This window comes from Hetaerina americana, unplaced genomic scaffold (genome assembly GCF_022747635.1).
Source record: "Hetaerina americana unplaced genomic scaffold, ioHetAmer1.1.p SCAF_9, whole genome shotgun sequence".
Taxonomy (NCBI): domain Eukaryota; kingdom Metazoa; phylum Arthropoda; class Insecta; order Odonata; family Calopterygidae; genus Hetaerina; species Hetaerina americana.
Window position 1 is genome coordinate 3,764,355 of NW_027287538.1, and position 18,531 is coordinate 3,782,885.

An 18,531-nucleotide genomic window follows, 5' to 3' on the forward strand; every position below is an offset into this window, starting at 1 on the left:
ATTCTAATTCTGCATCATCTTGTGGTGCAAATTAGTATTTTTAGTTACAAAATTCTATTCAAGGTACATAATCACTTTAACTTTTGTAGCTGCCCCATAAATATTTGTACTTCATCACTATATTCTTCCATGGTATCCATGAGCAAATTGAATGCTAAAAGGAATTAAATGGGTACCACATCTGAATTCACCTACTTTTTGGCGGCATTGTATGTGGGTTGTTTAGAGAAAAATGGAAAAACATTATTTCTGGTAATTTTATTTTATTTTTCAGCATAATCTCCTTTTAGCTGATTACACTTTTCCCAGCATTTCTCCAACTTTTTTAAGCTGCCCAAAAAGTATGACTTAAGAAGGACCTCAAAAAATGGGCATCTTTGTTGGCGATGTCCTTGTTTGACATGGATTGTTTTCTGCCGAGCCATTTTTACAAGTTTGGAATTAAAAAAAGATTCCTGGGGTCTAAATAGAATTTTTGTCTTCAAAACTGCGCAAAGGTGTGCAGGAGAGCATTGTCCGGTGGATGCTTGGAAAATATTGTCTCCACAAGATATTATATTCCAAGAAAGAGTAAATGCAGCACTCATCTTTCCAAGATTTTTTTCATACCCAATTGATTGCGCAAAATTGGGAACACTGTACTTTAGGATACGCATGCCTGCGGCCACAACGATTACATCAACTCTGATTCGTCGATCACTCAAAACCCCATCGTGGATTTTGTCAATCATATTAGGGGGAAGTCACTTTCACTGGACCTCCAAAATGATGTTCATCACTTGTGAATGCACAATGGCCACGTTTAAAATCATTAACCCAATTGTCAACAGTCAAAAACAGGAGCAGATTTCCCATGAACTTCATCCAACTCTGCTTTGATCTCTTTTTATGTCAAGCCTTTTAAATCTAAGTATTTAACCACCACAAAAAACTCATTTTTTCATTTTTCTAAATAAAAAAAAGTTTGTTGCTTAAATGGACAATGAAAATGAAACTCCATGATGGATATAGCTGAAACTTCAACAGCAGTCTAGTGAGAGATGAAGCTTACTAAAAGCAAACCTTTGCCGATACTAAGACCACCATCTCTTGGATTTTTCTGAGGAATTATTGAACGGCCCACGTTTGGTAAATTGGCAGAGTAATTCTCGATCATCATCATGTATCTGTCTGAGGGATGATGGCATTGTTGCCTCATGGCATTTCTTTGACTGTGCTTCTTGCCTTGGAGAAAATTATGCTCTCTGTCTCTCTCTCGTCATCAGTGTTCTAAATTTCTCCTTCCTCTATTTCCATTAATCTTCCCTCCTTAAGATGTGCCCCATCCTCTCCTTGTCTTCCTCACTCTCTTCAGTATTCTTGCCCTGTACCTCCTTCATTGCCTCCTCATTCATAATCCTCTTTATCCAACTACTATCCTTTGCCATAGGCTCATCGTGAAGCTTTCAATCTCCTTTTCTCTTTCCCTTCTCATCGCCCACATCTCAGATTCATGCAAAACAATACTCAATGTGTCACACTTGGCAAACCTTCTCTTTAGTTTTCTACTAATATTCATAATTGTCAACAGTTCACTAATCTTTTCAAACGCTGTCTCTCCCTGAGCGATCCCACTTCTGATCTCGTGACACATGACACCCATTCCACATGATGGTACTTTCCGGGTGCATATTTGAATGGTCTCATTTGCTTAAATATTTTCCCATCTTTACTCAGTTTTCACTGGAGTAGGGTAGTTACCGTAAGTAAAAGAAAACTATCATGGAATTATTTTTATTGATTTTTGCCGTAACAATCTTTACATTTTGTCATATTAAGTAAATGCATCAAGCATTTTGTTTGCCCAATACCAACCATATACCTTGATATTTGTTAGTATCAAATCTGAAGTTCTTCTATTGATGAAAGTTAATGCATCATAAGGAACCATTAGACAAACTTGGTCATACCTTCGATTCTTGTTGCCAATTACAATTAGGAATATGCTAATTTAGCAAATGGCACAGTTTCAGGCGTAATATGGTGGAAATTCTTCTAGATGGAAAGACACTTTGCTTTTCCACATAGCATTTTTTTCATTACGACTTAGGTTTTGTTTCAGTGTAAGCAACTAAAGATGTTAAACTGTAATGAAACGTAGGTTGTAATAAAGAAAATTTCTACATGGAAAAGCAAAGTGTCTTCTCTCATCAATATGCTTATTTAGTTGAGGAACATTTCAAGCATGAGACATCATGTAATTTGCACGTGTTGTGGAATTGGGAAGAATTTTTCCAGCTTTAAGTGCCCACCCGAGTAGTTCCATTTAAGTGGCTTTGAGTACAATCCTTGTTTTCAAAGATCTTAATGAGTGTGTGCAGGGGTGATGATCGTTAACCCAAGAGTCCGGGAACACTTAGCCCTCCTCCCTGCTTTGGTGGAGGCTTCCCATGGCTTAGCTGCCCCTGGCTTGGCTGCCCCGGAGTCCCAAGGAGCCCCTGCAGGGGGGGTGAGAGTGGTTGCAGCACTGATGGTGGGGCAAAGGCTGCAGTGCACTCTGGGCTGAGAAGTCTGCTTGAGAGCCCACTCCACAGTCCCATTTCGCAGAACTTGAACTGGGAACCCACTGTGGGTTTGCTTGAGATGGACAAGTAGTTGCTTTGGTCATCAGAAAATGGTAACCATTCTGACTTCTTTCCGTCAATTTCAATTGAAGGGCTCCTGTAATGATGAAAGAAAATGTATCATATACACAAGGTTTGTGTAAAAAGTATCAGTAATAATTTTTTCCCAATGTTTGCATGAAGTGCTGAACTCGGACCATTGGTTAATTGTACACATGATCACAGATTGTATATTGGCATTAATGAGATGTCAGTGCATGTGCACCATCATCACTGAAATTTGGGCAATGCGAAAGATCTGTGCTGAACTTGCCCTCCTGAAGGTCTTTGGACAGAGGACCAAGAGAAGAGGGGGTGGTCTCTGCTAGCGAAGGCCTTCTGCCACAGCACCATGAAGATTCCCCGACCACCTTTGAGTCCCTAATTGGCCCCAGTAGACTATTCCCTATTCCCAGAAGTGAAATCCTCCCTCAAAGGACACCACAACTAAGTGCCGTCATCAAAAACACTTGCACATGTATCATTAAGAGTACTGTGATCCGGATCCATTACCAGGGAGCCTAAAATTCGTGAGAAGCTGCAAGATCAAAAGTATGTTGACCTTTGAAGGGATGCACTTTGAAGATTTTTAATGGCATTTTAGCAATATCTGAAATAAACTTATTTTCCTACGTTTTTCCCGACACTTTTCATAGATACCTTTTTTGAGAGTGCTCTCATCTTTCCGAAGAATATGGATCCGTCCATTGAAATATCCAAAAATGCATCCTGTTGTTTACTCCATGTTAATTGTTGGTAAAAATTTTAGGCCTGCCAGCTTAAAAACAGGGAATATGAAATAGATAGGGTTAGCCTAAATCATGGTATACTTGATAGTGAAGTGGAAATGGCATTGAAAGAATAAAGAAAAGGCCATGAAGGTACCAAAATAATTAAAAATTCAGAGTTTTAACAAAATTGAAATTTTATAATGTGACTGGTTTCAATATAACTGCATCATCCACAGGGGCCCAAATTTCAATGTAACTACGACATCATCAGGGGACCTAATTTCAATTTAATAAATCATCAGGGGACCTAATTTCAATATAACTACATTATCATTAGGAGACCTGTTTTCACTGTAACTACATCATCATCAGGGGACCTAATTTCAATATAACTACATTATCATTAGGAGACCTGTTTTCACTGTAACTACATCATCATCAGGGGACCAAATTTCAAAGTGACAACAGCCTCATCAGGGGACTAAATTTTAATGTGACTACATCATCATCAGGGGACCAAATTTCAATGTGATTACATCTCCATCTGGGGACTTAATTTAAATGCAACTAAATCATCATCAGGGGACCTGTTTTCACTGTAACTACATCATCATCAGGGGAACAAATTTCAATGTGACAACAGCATCTTCAGGGGACCAAATTTCAATGTAACAGGGGTCTTAATTTCAATATATATACATCATTGTCAGGGGGCTGAATGTCAATGGAACTACATCCTCATTAGGGGACCTAATTTCAATTTACTACATCATTATCAGGGGACCAAATTTCGATGTGAGTACATCATCATCAGGGGACTTAATTTCAATGCAACTACATTGTCATCAGGGGACCTAATTTCAATATAAATACATTATCATCAGGGGACCTAATTTCAATGTAACAGGGGTCTTAATTTCAATATATATACATCATTGTCACGGGGCTGAATGTCAATGGAACTACATCCTCATTAGGGGACCTAATTTCAATTTACTACATCATTATCAGGGGACCAAATTTCGATGTGAGTACATCATCATCAGGGGACTTAATTTCAATGCAACTACATTGTCATCAGGGGACCTAATTTCAATATAAATACATTATCATCAGGGGACCTAATTTCAATGTAACAGGGGTCTTAATTTCAATATATATACATCATTGTCAGGGGGCTGAATGTCAATGGAACTACATCCTCATTAGGGGACCTAATTTCAATTTACTACATCATTATCAGGGGACCAAATTTCGATGTGAGTACATCATCATCAGGGGACTTAATTTCAATGCAACTACATTGTCATCAGGGGACCTAATTTCAATATAAATACATTATCATCAGGGGACCTAATTTCAATGTAACTACATCATCATCAGGGGACCTAATTTAAGCCCTTCAACACAAGCTCAGTTCAACTTGCTACTTATTAAGACACCTGTATGAAACTACAAGTAAAACTGTACTACTCAATTTGTACTATGGGGAAATTTATTCAAATATAACCTACAGTATAATATTATGGGGATCAGCTGCTTTTTCTCAAACCATCTTTAAAATGCAAAAGAAAGCTATTAGAATCATCACCAGGAAACCTCACAATGCTCCATCAAGGCCTATTTTCCGTGAATTAAATTTGCTACCACTCCCATGCATCTACATTATGTTTTCAATTCTATATATAAAAAATAACATCAGCAACTATTCTCTTAACTCTGCCTATCATCATCATTACACCAGAGGCAGGAATGACTTCCATTATGGGAATATAAGAACTAAAGCATTGAAATTAGGACCCAATGAAATGGGCATCAGATTATATAACAAACTACCCAAAAGTATCAAGGATATAAAGGGAACTGCTGCATTCAGGCATAAATTAAAAAGATATCTACAGCGCAATATGTTTTACTCGGTTGATGAATATCTCAACAATATTCCCGACCAGTAAGTTCATACTTTTAGTTTCTAGCAATGGTCATGGTCTGATTCATGTTGGTGATCAATGATTTTTCTGAATTTGATATTGCATGTGCATGTTACAGCCAATGTTCATGGGTTTGTACCAAATATTTATGTAACTATGAGCATCATTTCTTTAATGTATCTTAACTGAGCCTGTGTCTTTGCTCCTCTTTGACGTGCCTTATATCATGTACATACACCACCCACCTGGTATTTTTGTATTGTGATCTCTGGGCAAATAAAAAGTAATAAAAATAATAATAAAAATGTGTATGTGTTCAAATCAGACTCCTTGTATGATGATATATATATATCTGTGTTATCTATGTATCCATTAACTGTAGGCATTGCTTTTTTTATTTTGACAAAATGATTATCATACTATTTCATATATTAACAAAGAGTCGGTTTCACTCTAAGGATTATCACTGACAGTGCAGGCAACTGATAGATTTATTTAAGACTGAAACATTTAGTATGGAATTATGTCTATTGAATTTCATTGGCATTTGGAGTGTATTCAAAATATTAGTAAATATCAGGGAGGTGATTTAAGGTACTTCTTTCATAATTTTTTTTCAATGTTGGACTTGTAAGGGTTATTTAAATTAGCCAACAAAGCGCAGTATGACATCTGCATTCAAAAGCTTTGTTAGATCATTAATTGGGGAGGCTGAAAAATTAGGACTTTCATGTATGAGTTTTAAATGCTGGTCTCTCTGATGGTTTTTGTGTACATACATCAACTTGAACATGTTTGAAAAGATTGAGGAACAGAATTTTAAGACTATACAAAATATATGTGATTAATTCTCTCACAGTAAATGTGTCATCCCAATATTTAGTAAATGTGTTGATAGTGATTAGGGCATCTGATTTCTGTCAGTTATACAATGAGATGGCCAATGAATGACGAAAGAGGTCATGGAAATAGTGTGTGTGTATTTGGTCCTTGGGCCTTTGAGATAGTCCCAGTTGCACCTCAGCCCTGGGCTTTAGGCATTAACTAAATGGTTGTTGCATTATTTTATTTTATTTTTATTTTATTGCACAACACAACATACATACATACATGTATTGCACATACACGGGCAATTACCCATTAAAATTTAAGAATATATATATAAAAAGAAAAAGAAATTTCTTCACAATTACAAATTGTATCTCAAACATCGCTTAAACTGCATAGCATTCATAGCAAAGAAATCAATTTCAGGAGGAAGTTCATTTCCTTCCCTCAGAATTCTAGCTATTGGGCTGTGGTACATATAGTTGCGTCTATAAAATTCTCTGTGAAATAATAACTTGCTTCTGGTAGCATAAGAAGGCGTTTGCAAAGAGACTAATTTCAAAAGTTCTGGACTGGACACGCTATTATTCAACAATTTGTGTAGGAACATCATATCTGCCATGATGCGCCGGTAAGATAAAACTGAGATCCCCAGGTCCTTGTATGCATCCGGGTACGAAATACTGGACATGTCAACACCAAGTTTGCGCATGCATAGCCTAATAAAGCGTCTTTGAACCTTTTCAAGCCTATTAATATGACTAGGTTTAGGACTATGCATTAGGTTTAATAATCCTCCTGTCTTACCCTGTCTTGACAAATGTCGCCACCATGCTTGTGAGAAGGTCCAGCACATTTAAATCATCTGGTTTTGTGAGATTCAGTCCAGGCTCCTCTGCTCCTTCAACCGTTCTAGGTTCAAATAAGTAGAAGAGATCTTCTCCGTGACCAACACTTTTATCTCCCACTGTAAAATTTACAAATATTAGATAGAGCATTCAGTAAAATTTTTTCTTGAATAATGTCACCACTGTCCATCTGCTTACATTGTCTCTTGTGGAAAAACAAAGAAGCCAAGAATGTAAATTGAAGATTTAGGACAACTTCAAGTTTATGGCCTTGGCTATTTCGTTTTTCAATTGTTTCATGGCCATAGGTACGTTCTTTTTATGTTTACATTGTCTCTAATGTCTCTGTCAGTCTTTTTGCCGCTCAATTCAGTATGGTGCACTGTCTCAATACAGTGAAATATTCTGCAGTTATTTTTATTCTCCTGAAGCATTCTTGAAATTTTGCATTTTTCATTACACTTCACTGCACAAAAATCGTAAATAATGTCTAGATAAAGGCTTGGAAAAATATGATCACTAGTGACAGTAAGAGGCTAATCAAAAGAGTGATAAACATAGACTGAAGCAGCAGATGGTACAATCTTAGAAATTTGGAACTTCCTTCCCTTCATTGATTGAGGTGCAAAATGTTGCCCTTTATGCAAATTACTCGTTATGCAAGGTGGGTCCACTTTACTGGGTATTAACTCCTTATTGTCCTGCTTAGCATTGCCTGTCATGAAACTCTCGTATTAAATGTCTGAACCTGTGAAATCTGTGAGAACCATCAAGTTTGCTGCTAAATGGTCTTTATCCTCCATTCTAATGCAAATCACACATCCTACTTTTTCTCTGAATTCTTTTCTAATAGTGACTTCATTATTTCTATGGCAAAACATACATATTCCCTATTCCCGCCTTTGCTGCATGTGACACTGTACAGTCCCATAGTCCTCGCACACCTACTGCTGATTTCCCTTTTTTGGGATGAGTGTCGATACTGAAATAACAAAATATCGTGATCAAATTCCTCCCTCGTAAATGCTGCGAATGAACCCATTGAAGCTATCCTCTTCTTACTTTCCTAGATCTCAAGCAGTACTCCAGGGATGTTATCTATTCCCTCACCCTTCTTCAATTCCATTTCCTGTAATGCCTTTTCTATCTCACAGTCAAGTGCTCCTGGTCCTAAGCTATCATAATTAACAACATTCCCTTCCTATATGTTAACTTCCTGGACTGATATCTTTGTATTATATTTATCATATTGTTCTTTCCAACGTACGGGAACCTCTCCTTTTTGATTAATATTTTACACATTGCTTCTCTAGAGTGTAAACCAAATTTTTTCCTACACCCTGGCAGTACCTTCAACTTCCTGTACAGTGCACCTATTTTGCCCTGTCTCTCTAAATTTCGTATCCTCGCACTGCTTTTCCGCCATGTTTCCTTTGCCATCCTCAGTTTATTGTTTTTGTCTATGTACCTCTTTCTCCTTTATTCTCTGTTCATCCTTCCCATTCTTTCTTTCTTTCATCTTCCTAATGATTATTACTATATAATTCATGACTTACTAACCCTTTTCTATCATTCCCATCATATTACTTGCTGCTTTCTTTGTTCCTTGTTTGAGATATTCCACTCATTCTCCCACTACACTTGTCCCAGTATCCTCAGTCAGAATTCCATCAACTACTTACTGGTACTCCTTCCTATTCGGACCACTTAAGTTATCTGCATTTTATTTTTTTATATTCCTTCCATTCATCATTAGCAATTGTGCATTGTATATCATAAACATTAAATTTTCATTCAAATCCGGATTTACTCCAGAGAAATTATATGAGTTGATCATGCTATTCCTTAATCTATGCCTAACCCTATATACATCTACATCATACCCTGCAAGCCACCGCAAGGGAATGTGGCAGAGGCGTTAGGCCATCACGCATAAAAGAAAATAAGACCACATGCAAAACCAACAAATTCAAATCAATCTACACCCACAAAGGCAATTGCAATATTCATGCGAAAACCTTTTTATCTTACATACATGTAAATACAAATGCTATCACCTAACTCACACATGCACACTTGAGAATATACCTTATGTCCACACAACGCTTAATCTTCTCCTGACTTTTAAATAGAATGTCTTTAATATTTCTATGGTGACTTTGTTTTCTTACTATTATGATTCCTGATTGTCTGAGGAAAGAATAAATATTTGTATCTATCTGTACTGCAATCTATCTCCCTTATCTTATCTTTGTGGTCCGATCTACCTTAGTAGTGTGGGGCCATAATAATTCCTTTAGTGTCATTGTCAAACTCATTTCTTCTGATCCTTTGTTAAAATCTCAGTCTCACTTGTCCTCTTCGTATCTCAAGTGGGGGGATCAAGATGGTGTGGGGGCTAATGTACTGGCTTCCCACCCAGAGGGCCCGGGTGCAAATCCTGGTGATGTTGAATATTTTTCAGAGGTATCTCGATCCCTACTTGAGGTGCTTTGTGGAGGGCACTTTGAGTGAGCACACCGTCCGTCGGATGGGACTTTAAGTTGCGGACCCCTTTCTTAAAGAGTAGGCTAATGCCGACACTGGGTTTCTCTCCATCCTTAATCCTTTCCTGTCATCCACTATGGTGCAAATGACCTCAGCTGTCGGTCGCCTCCCCTAAGTACTACTACTATCTCAAGTGGCTCCCAGCCTGATTACCCTAAAAGGCCTGGCACACTTGTCTTCTTATTGTAACAATTTTGAATGAATCTTGCAGATTTTCTCTGGACCTTATCTAATTCTTTTTGCCAAACTTTCTCCCTAGGATCCCAAATGCTTGTGGCGTAATGTAGTCTAACTGATATTTCCTGGTATTCTCCATGTGTGCCTGCATTTACTATGGTGTTTAAACCAGGTGCTAGGTATAATTAAGTTCTTTTTCCTTCAAAACTCAATACATAGTTTTCTCCCCCTGGAGTCATTCCTTTCTCCCAAACCACTCTCCTACCTCGCTCCCATGTCTCTCCCTCCCTTCACCTACTGCGGCATTCTGATCCCTTGTCACCACCAAGTGTTTCCTTCCAGGTACATTCATAAATCTTTCATCTAACTTGTCATATGCTCTATATACTACTTCTGTCCCATTACTGTTTGACAGCATGTATGTCAGGATAACCACTAGAATGGCTGGGTCTGCTCTTATTTCAAGTATTAATATTCTGTCATACGCCTGTTCCACATTCACAGCTCCTCCATTATGCATTATTCTTTGACCAACGCTCAATCTGTCCCCACTATCTCCCGTCTACCTTGGACAGTCAGGCTAACAAGTCTTAATGTCCTCTCTCAATTTATCCTATATTTTTTGATTTTTCTATACTTAGCATCATTGTTTCATTCCCAGTCCCAAATCTCACTCTGGCCTTCATCTAGTGCATCTTCTTTTCTATTGTCATCTGCTTGGCAGCAAGGATTTTATGTGATAACAATTATGATAGCTTTGTCTCTCGTTATTCTTGGTAAAACAAAGCACCTGGTGGACCGGGAGCCCCATAGGAGCCAGGACTCATTGTCTGCTTGTTATTCTCATTGGGATTCTACCGTTTAAGGAAGTTATTGGATAAACACAGACTAGAAAACAGTACAGTGACAATTTCTTTGCCTCTCCTAACAAAATACAATCCAAAATCCTACTCTACAACAAGTCCCTCTTCATCTTCGCATACTTCCTTCTTCCCTTCATTTCATCCATGTCCCCTTATTCCTGCCCCTTCCTCATTTGCCTTACATTCTCAATACTATATATCCCCAAGGCCTTACTTGATTTCAATACCCTTTCCATCCCATCATCAAGTATATCTGGACCTAAGCCATCTTCATCTGCATCATATTCTCATTCTAAGCTGTTGGCGGCCTAATTTCATAACTGTATAGTTTTCATTTAGTTCCCTCCATCTCTCTTCAATCTTTTTTGGATGAATTAATCATACTATGGGCTTATTTTTAATTGGTTATTTGGATTTTCCCTTTTTTCTTCCTGACAGTGTTTTCACCTTCCTCTACAGCACACTAATTTCACCCTTCCTTTGTGCATTAACTTTCCATATCCTTGCACAGTGTATTCAACCACATTTCTTTTGGCCTATTAGTTTCCCACTTCAGTTTATTAATCAATTTTTTTGTAATTTCTCCTACCTAACTCTTGTTTACATTCTTGCATTTCCTTATCTTGTCTTTCTTTCTAATCATCTTCCCCATTTTCCATGGTTTTCTTCTCCTTTTTCCATTTAATATTCCTACAGTTTTGTTTATGGCTTCACACATCCCCATTTTGATATGTCCTCATTTTTTTAAACTTTATCTATCTTCTCTCACTTTCTAATTTTCTCCAGTCTGGTGATACTCCTGTCTTGTAATTCAATTTCCTCAGCTGTTTTCCGTGTTTTAACGTCTTGAATGAGACGTAACACTTCATTAAAACCAAATTATAATTTGAATCTACCTCCGCTTCCAGGGAACTATTTGAATTGATCACACTCTATCCAAATCTGTGGTTAATCATTATGTAGTCTAACTGATATCTTTCTGAATCCTTGGTTATTTTTTTATGTGTGCCTATGTCTATTTTGGTGTTTAAACCCAAGTCTTTATAATGATTAAGCCTTGTCTCCTGCAGAACTCTATGGCTTTCTACCTGTGGTTGTTCCTTTTGGTAACTGTAATCCCTACCTCACTATCATCTCCTTTTTTGGGTATCATTGTGTCCCAAGCCTCCATCTCTGTTAAATCCTTCCTTCCAGGAACATCCACAGTTCCATCTTCTGATTGATCGCATACCCTGCCAACTTCTTTGTCCTGATAATTTACAGGAGGCATATTTATCTGATCAATGACCAAGTTTATTTGTTTGGCTTATTTTACTTATAGTAAAAATATTCTATCATTTACTTATTCTATTTGTACTATACGTCTGTCTTTTTTTTCAGTGCTATTGTCACTTCTTGCTGACTCTCTTCCCATCCTCTTTACATTACTCTCTATAATTATTGCTTCAGTAACTACTGCTCTTATTTCATCTCAATTCGCACAGCCCCAAAATATCTATATTTCCCCTCCCTAACTCTAGCTTCATTTTTAACAATTACACTGTCATCAATATAAACACTGCCCTAACCCTATTCTAACTATTTCAGTCCTCTTTTGTACTGATGCTGTCAATTACACTTTGTGAGGATTTTGTGAGATGATGGCCATGTTAGCCTGGCATTTACCATTGCTGGGAATGATACAAGACGGATTGGGCCGAGTCCCATAGTTGCCAGGACTCTACTCTGATCTAAGTCCATCATAGTAGCATGGGATTAATAGTAAAGATGGTTTCCCATTGCCTTCCTCAATAATATTTTTAACATGACACTGTCACTCAGTAGCAACCATACTGGGGTCAGATGCCTTTACAGATGCCTCACTGAGGAACAAATGATGCATGGACTACCTTCATCTGGCTGCTACCCTTCGATGCATCTAGCATTACATTTTACAATATGAAGATTGGAAACGTAATAATGCATTCTTCAGAAATACTTAAATTCCACAAGAAAAATGAATATTTCTCAAAATATGAAGTTAGTGAGTAGGAATTGATAAATATAGTATACAACATTATAAAGTAAAATAATTTTGATCTCAGCAAGAGATGGATTCATGTTCATTAAATGAAGAACGCAATGCATTTTCCCCCTGTTCTAATTGTACATATAATAATACATGTTGTTCTTCATTTAATGAACATGAACTTCCACAAAGTTGAGCCAGAAACAATTGAGTACAAGAATTCATATTGTTACACTTGTGCATTGGTAGTTATCCTCTGGAGATGTAGATACACAATTTGACTGATATCTCCATTAGCATAGGGTTGCTCAGCAAAAGAGAGTGGCTATGCTCTCTCATCATCAGATTTTTAGTCTTCTTATAAATTTCAGATACCTTGATTGAACTGTCTTTGCAGATGGCTCTGGAGAAGATGGCCATGGATGATGTTTGAGCTGAAGAAGGCTATCGTATAACAAAAGCCGATGTTGGATGTCAATGAAAGGAACACTTGGTTGACTCAGACTCAAGTCTCCTAGGGGGACATTGCCTTTGTAGGGCTCCTTCATAACAGTCATTCATCACTAGTGAGTGTCGGTGCTTCCTGGATGAAAAGGGGAGAGATAAGAGAGGGCTGAGGAAATAAAATGGCCCCCCACGATGTGACTTGAGAGGCCTTGGGGCTTATTTTGGTGAGTCTGGAGGGCATCATGTTGAAATTGCTTCCCTCTGTACCTTCGGCTTTCCTGCTGTATCAAGCCGGTGTGCTGATGTGGCGCCCCTGCCCTCCTCCATCATACCCCTATGTCCTTTGTCGCACCCTCCACACATTTCTAACAGTCTGAACCAGTTGAATAAATAAATTAATTGCATCGTTATTGCAATCTCTAACATTGTTGACTATTAATCTTCAAGCTTCCACGATGTCTTACTGATGAAGGTCCTGAGCTGCTTTGGGAATTACCGTTGTGTAGATTGGCTGGTTGGACAGCGGTTTTGCCCCGAGTCCTGGAGGTGTCTTCAGGTGAAAGGGATCTTCATTGCATGTCGCCCCTATATATAAAAATATAAATAAATAAATAAGCGACATCATCCCTATGTCTGAGGACCGGATCTCTGATCTCATGTACGAAGGAATACATGAGATCAAGTGCACATAGACAGCAGTTTTGACTCTCGGCAAATGCCAAACATGTGCGGATGGAACCAGGACACACGATTGCCATCGACCAGACAAAAATGCTGGCTTGGGGAGAATGCTATTTCCCGAGACTCATAGGAGAAGCTGCGGAAATAATGAAAAGCACATCTGTGAGGACGGCTGCAACCTGAATTTGACGTGGCAAAGGGTGATTCCACTCCAAGGAACAACCAATCAGAGTGCTATGATCCAACCAGCATCTCCTATACCTAGCAGCCTAAATAAAACAATAATCACTTCGACCTGAAGATGCCTCCACGACTTGGGGCAAAACTGTTGTCCGACAAGCCAACCAATGCGACGGTAATTCCCAGTCAGCAGCATGGAACGTTCATTATTGATTATTGCAAACTCCAAAAGGGCATCATCACTGGGTGGTCAAGTGGAGAGAGTCATTGATAGAATATGCAAGTTTGCAGTGTATGATTTTCTTTGTTACGCAAGCCATTTAAACATATAATGAACATGCGCTGGAAGAAAGTGGAGTTGGGATGAGGATAAGGGAAGGCAGTGATTGATGAGGGAATTCCGAAGGCCCTCTCTCCCAGCCCGTGAATGTCAACCTGCTGGAATGGTGGAGTGGATTGATCCCTGCATCACTCAGATGATAAGGCTGACAAAAGTGAATGAAAGCATCGAATGCCTTGAAGAGGAACATGTTGGTGAGTGTGATTACTTACCTTCTTTTGTCTTGGTGCTCTCGGGTCCTCCCCCTCCCCCAAGTGCCACGAATGGTGATGAAGCGAACACCGATGCTGCGAATGGACTGGGATGGTCAAATGAGTAGAGGAAGACGGGTCCGCCGGATCGCTTCCAGAGTGAGGACGTGAGGAAGACCGGCAGTGCGAAAAGGGCATCACTGGATGCCTGAGTGTGAAGGATGTCAGTGGTATAAGCCCGGAGGAGAATCATTAAGCCACCACTTGCAACATAAAATCACAAGTGTTTCATTGCACTTTGAAATGGTACACTGCTCATTAAGTGTAAATGTGATGGTGTTTCATTGCAAGTTTTACCGATTTCACTGCCTGAGAGAATTCACTGTATTTAAAGTTCGGAATAATATTAAGGTTAGTGTTATTTAGCATGCCCTATTTTCTTCTGCAGATTGTCATGAATCATTTACATTAGAACCCTGCATTTATGTTGTCAAAATTCATGGGCTCTGCATATTAGTGTTGGTGTTAGCATTGGGTGAACCATGCATTTGTCCAAGGCAAAAAATGAAAATTCATAACAGATATTTTTAATGTGCTTCATCTGTCTGAGATGACTTGCTCCCAACTCTAATCCTACAAAAATAGATAAATAAATAAATATTATATATATATATATATATATATATATATATATATATATATATATATATGTATATGTATAAATATATATTACATGTATATCCAAAATGCCGTTTCCTGCCATAAGAGCTAGGTGTCGATTGTTTATGGCGCTTTGGATCCTTACCTCTTGATTTTACAGGTATTGATACTGTCCAACAGTTGTTGAAGCAGAGGCTTTTGATAGACCCAGGGAATAAGCATGTATTTATGTAATGCGACACTTCTAAGCCCCAAATAATCTGATTTAAATGACGAAACACCCCATATTCTAGGAAAACTTTTTTTAGCCAAATTCCCAATTTTTTTTTCAGACTCCAACCACTCCCAATTTGATGCTCTGAAGCATTTTGGTTGCATCAGCATCCTTCTCAACACTGTTTGCCCCTCTTCATCCAGGTGTCCTCAATCCTTCTCCGAGGTGCTCCTGTTATGTACTTTTTATGTTTCTGAAGCTCTTTATATGACCCCTGACCAACCAATTTCAAAATTTACATCACATGTGCTAGGTCAGATTCATCATCAGAGTGATACCCTTCGTTCGAAACTTTTGTTCATTTCTACTGAACAATCAATTTACCTCATGAGCTTATCATTATTGGAATTTAAATATATGCTCACCTTTCTGGATCAAAGAAGGGATTGAATATCCTAATGCAGTTTGAATTGGTGTACATTTGTTTCTGCAAAGAATGTACTATCAAGAGTTTCCTAGCTCATAAGTTAAGTATGATTGAAGGACACTCGCTCATTGCACAAGTAATATCAATATCTATTCATTCTGAGAGGATACTTACATAAAGAATAAGAAAACTCATAAAAGCTCTTGGTTTTTAATTGATGACATCATATTAAGAATGCTGCTCTCTATAAAAATTTCACGGTTAATATTAAAATACCTATGGAGTGCATCAGTAGAATCTTTGTGATTCGACTGAAAATATCTAAAATTTCTAAATAAATCAGTATGGTTTAATTGTTCAGATGAGATGAAACTACAATAAAATGGTTTGATATGTCCCTGTGAATACTTTCAATGGCTTAGCTCCAAAACTATTATATTATTTGAATAACACATGTTTAGTTTTGAGACAGACTTGGTGCAACATGCATCCAGATGATCCCCAGAAAAATATTCCATAGAGTGATTCCCTGGAGAATAAATTAGAATAGAGACTCTGTGTTTAGCAGGAACCAAATAGTGTACATCACAGTGTGCAGTTTAGAACACAGATTAATAACATGAATATTCCACCCTCCAGTTTGTTGAAAATGTAGACATGAGAACTTAGTGTTGAATGCACAATAATTCTTTCATTGTTCAGATTTAAATTAATATCCTCTTGCAATATTGCCTGATTAAATGTGAGGACTTGTGTCTTTTTGCAATTTAATTTAAGTCTGTTTTCACAACACCAGTTAAGACTCTGTCCAAGACCTTTTTCATTTTAACCAGAAGCCTTTGTCTACTTTTTTCAAAAATTATAAAGTTTGTATCATCAACAAATATTATAGGATTAATTCTTTGATCATTTTTATTTATTGATGGTAGGTCATCAATAAATAACAAAAATAAGATAGGTCCCAACAATGAGCCCTGTGGAACTCCCTTACTAACAAGATAGGAAAGGGATCTGACATACATTTTACAGGTTTTGATGTTATTTGCACTAATTGTGATCTTTCAAATGATTAAGATTTTAGCCATTGCAAGGCCATGCCTCTGACACTCACTCTATTATCTAAGGAATTGGTTATAGAATTGAAAGCACTCATGAGTGCTGACACTGTACGTTTACCTTTTCGATAACTCGCTGCGAATCAGAAATAACTTTGATTTTATAGGCACTATGATGGGTTGATAAATATTGTTCAGGAACAACACACAAATGATAAGATGGCTAATATAAGATTGGCTGTCCAGTCATTAAATATATGAAATTTAAAAAATTGTATTAACAGAATTTAAAAAATATATTGGATGCATGAACTACCAATGTGTGATCTCAAAATATGCTGCATCATCTGTTGGCTTAGTACTCACCTCTATCAGTCTCCCGAGTGCTTCTTGCCCTCCTCCTCCTCCAGGGATCAATCCGAAATATCCTGAGAGTGTCTGAGTCAAAGATGTTGTCAGATTGGTGAGCCCTGTAACAGTAGGCATGATGGGAAGGAATGCCTCTCCAGAGGTAGAGATTCATCCTAAGCTTTAGGGATGTGGTGACTGCACTGAGTTGTGCAAAGCATGAGGTGGCAGCAGGATGGGGGATGAAGCAAAGAATGAGTTGATGAGCATAGCCATTTCAGGGAGATGATGAACAAAAAGAAGGTGCGGCAAGAATGGAAATTTTTATGTTCATTGATGTTAATATGTGCATTGGTTGCTTCTGAGTAGGTTACTGACATTGTTAAAGGTCTGACCATATAAATTCCAAGAAACTGCTGGAGATTCTGCGGCAATAACTTTTTTAACAGAGCCACCATCTAAATGTTCATCACAATGCAACAATTTCAGAGTGTAAAAGTCATTTGCCTTGACCAGGATACGAATCCAGATCCCTTGGATGCCCAGCCGAGTGCTTTAGCCAGTTAAGCTATCGAGGTGTCCTCTTACACTCCACTCATTGTACTAGGGAAAGAGAAATCATGTCATTAAAATTAAAGAGATTAGGGGCTGAACAGATAGATTTAAGATGTCATTTTATCCACGGGATATATAAGAGTTTAGAATAACATTGTTCGACCAAGGTAGGGGCAAAAATATTATGATCAAAATTAGTCTGGTGTGTATTCACCCCTTGCCAAACACCCTAGCGATGGCTTGCAGGGTAGGAAAATATTTTTAAAAAATCTAAAAATACACTCCGAGATTTTGGTGGCTTTTTAAAGAAATATTATGTTGTGACCAAACTCCATTCGTAGAATGTCACAGGCATTCATAGTTGTGTGCGATGTGCCAGAGTCCACGAGGTTAAAGGTAACTTTAAACATTTGGGGTGAATCACCTTTGACAACTGCTAAGATCCTCCGGGTGGGTTTGAATCCTGCTCAAGCCCAATGATTTTTGCACTCTGAAATTTTTGTATTGTTATAAATTTTTGTTGTTATTGCATATCAAGTTAAAAATCAGTTTGTTGGGTATGGAATGAGAATCAATGAAAACAATAAAAAGTTAATAAAGTTTTCAAGAAATAGGAAAGTTGAGGTAAACAATTAAATTGGAAGTCATTAACTGAAGCAGGTAAAACAATTTACCTATCTCAAAAATGTTTTGGACCAAATTGGTCAAGTAGTAGGGACATAGGGAGAAGAATTGTGTCAGGCAAAGAGGCTTTCACAAGGAGGAGGGAGTTGATGAGAGGGTCGTTGAGTAATGATATTAAGAAAAGACTCGTAAAAACTTTGCTATGGAGGGTAGTTATGTATGGCGTAGAAACAT

At 37.9% G+C, this 18,531-nt stretch overlaps 1 protein-coding gene across 1 annotated transcript in view; it reads right to left on the reverse strand.

The window, feature by feature from the left end:
* Window positions 1-1,768: 1,768 nt before the first annotated feature.
* Window positions 1,769-18,531, reverse strand: part of LOC139699000 (carboxylesterase 4A) — a 45,832-nt gene continuing 29,069 nt past the window's right edge. Inside the window, exons 8-11 of the mRNA XM_071597994.1 lie at window positions 17,137-17,240; window positions 14,436-14,622; window positions 6,940-7,099; window positions 1,769-2,700 (exon numbers count right to left, since the gene is read on the reverse strand). Of these exons, the coding sequence (XP_071454095.1) occupies window positions 2,373-2,700; window positions 6,940-7,099; window positions 14,436-14,622; window positions 17,137-17,240 (779 nt within the window). The 3' untranslated portion in view covers window positions 1,769-2,372. The remainder of the gene's footprint in view (window positions 2,701-6,939; window positions 7,100-14,435; window positions 14,623-17,136; window positions 17,241-18,531) is intronic.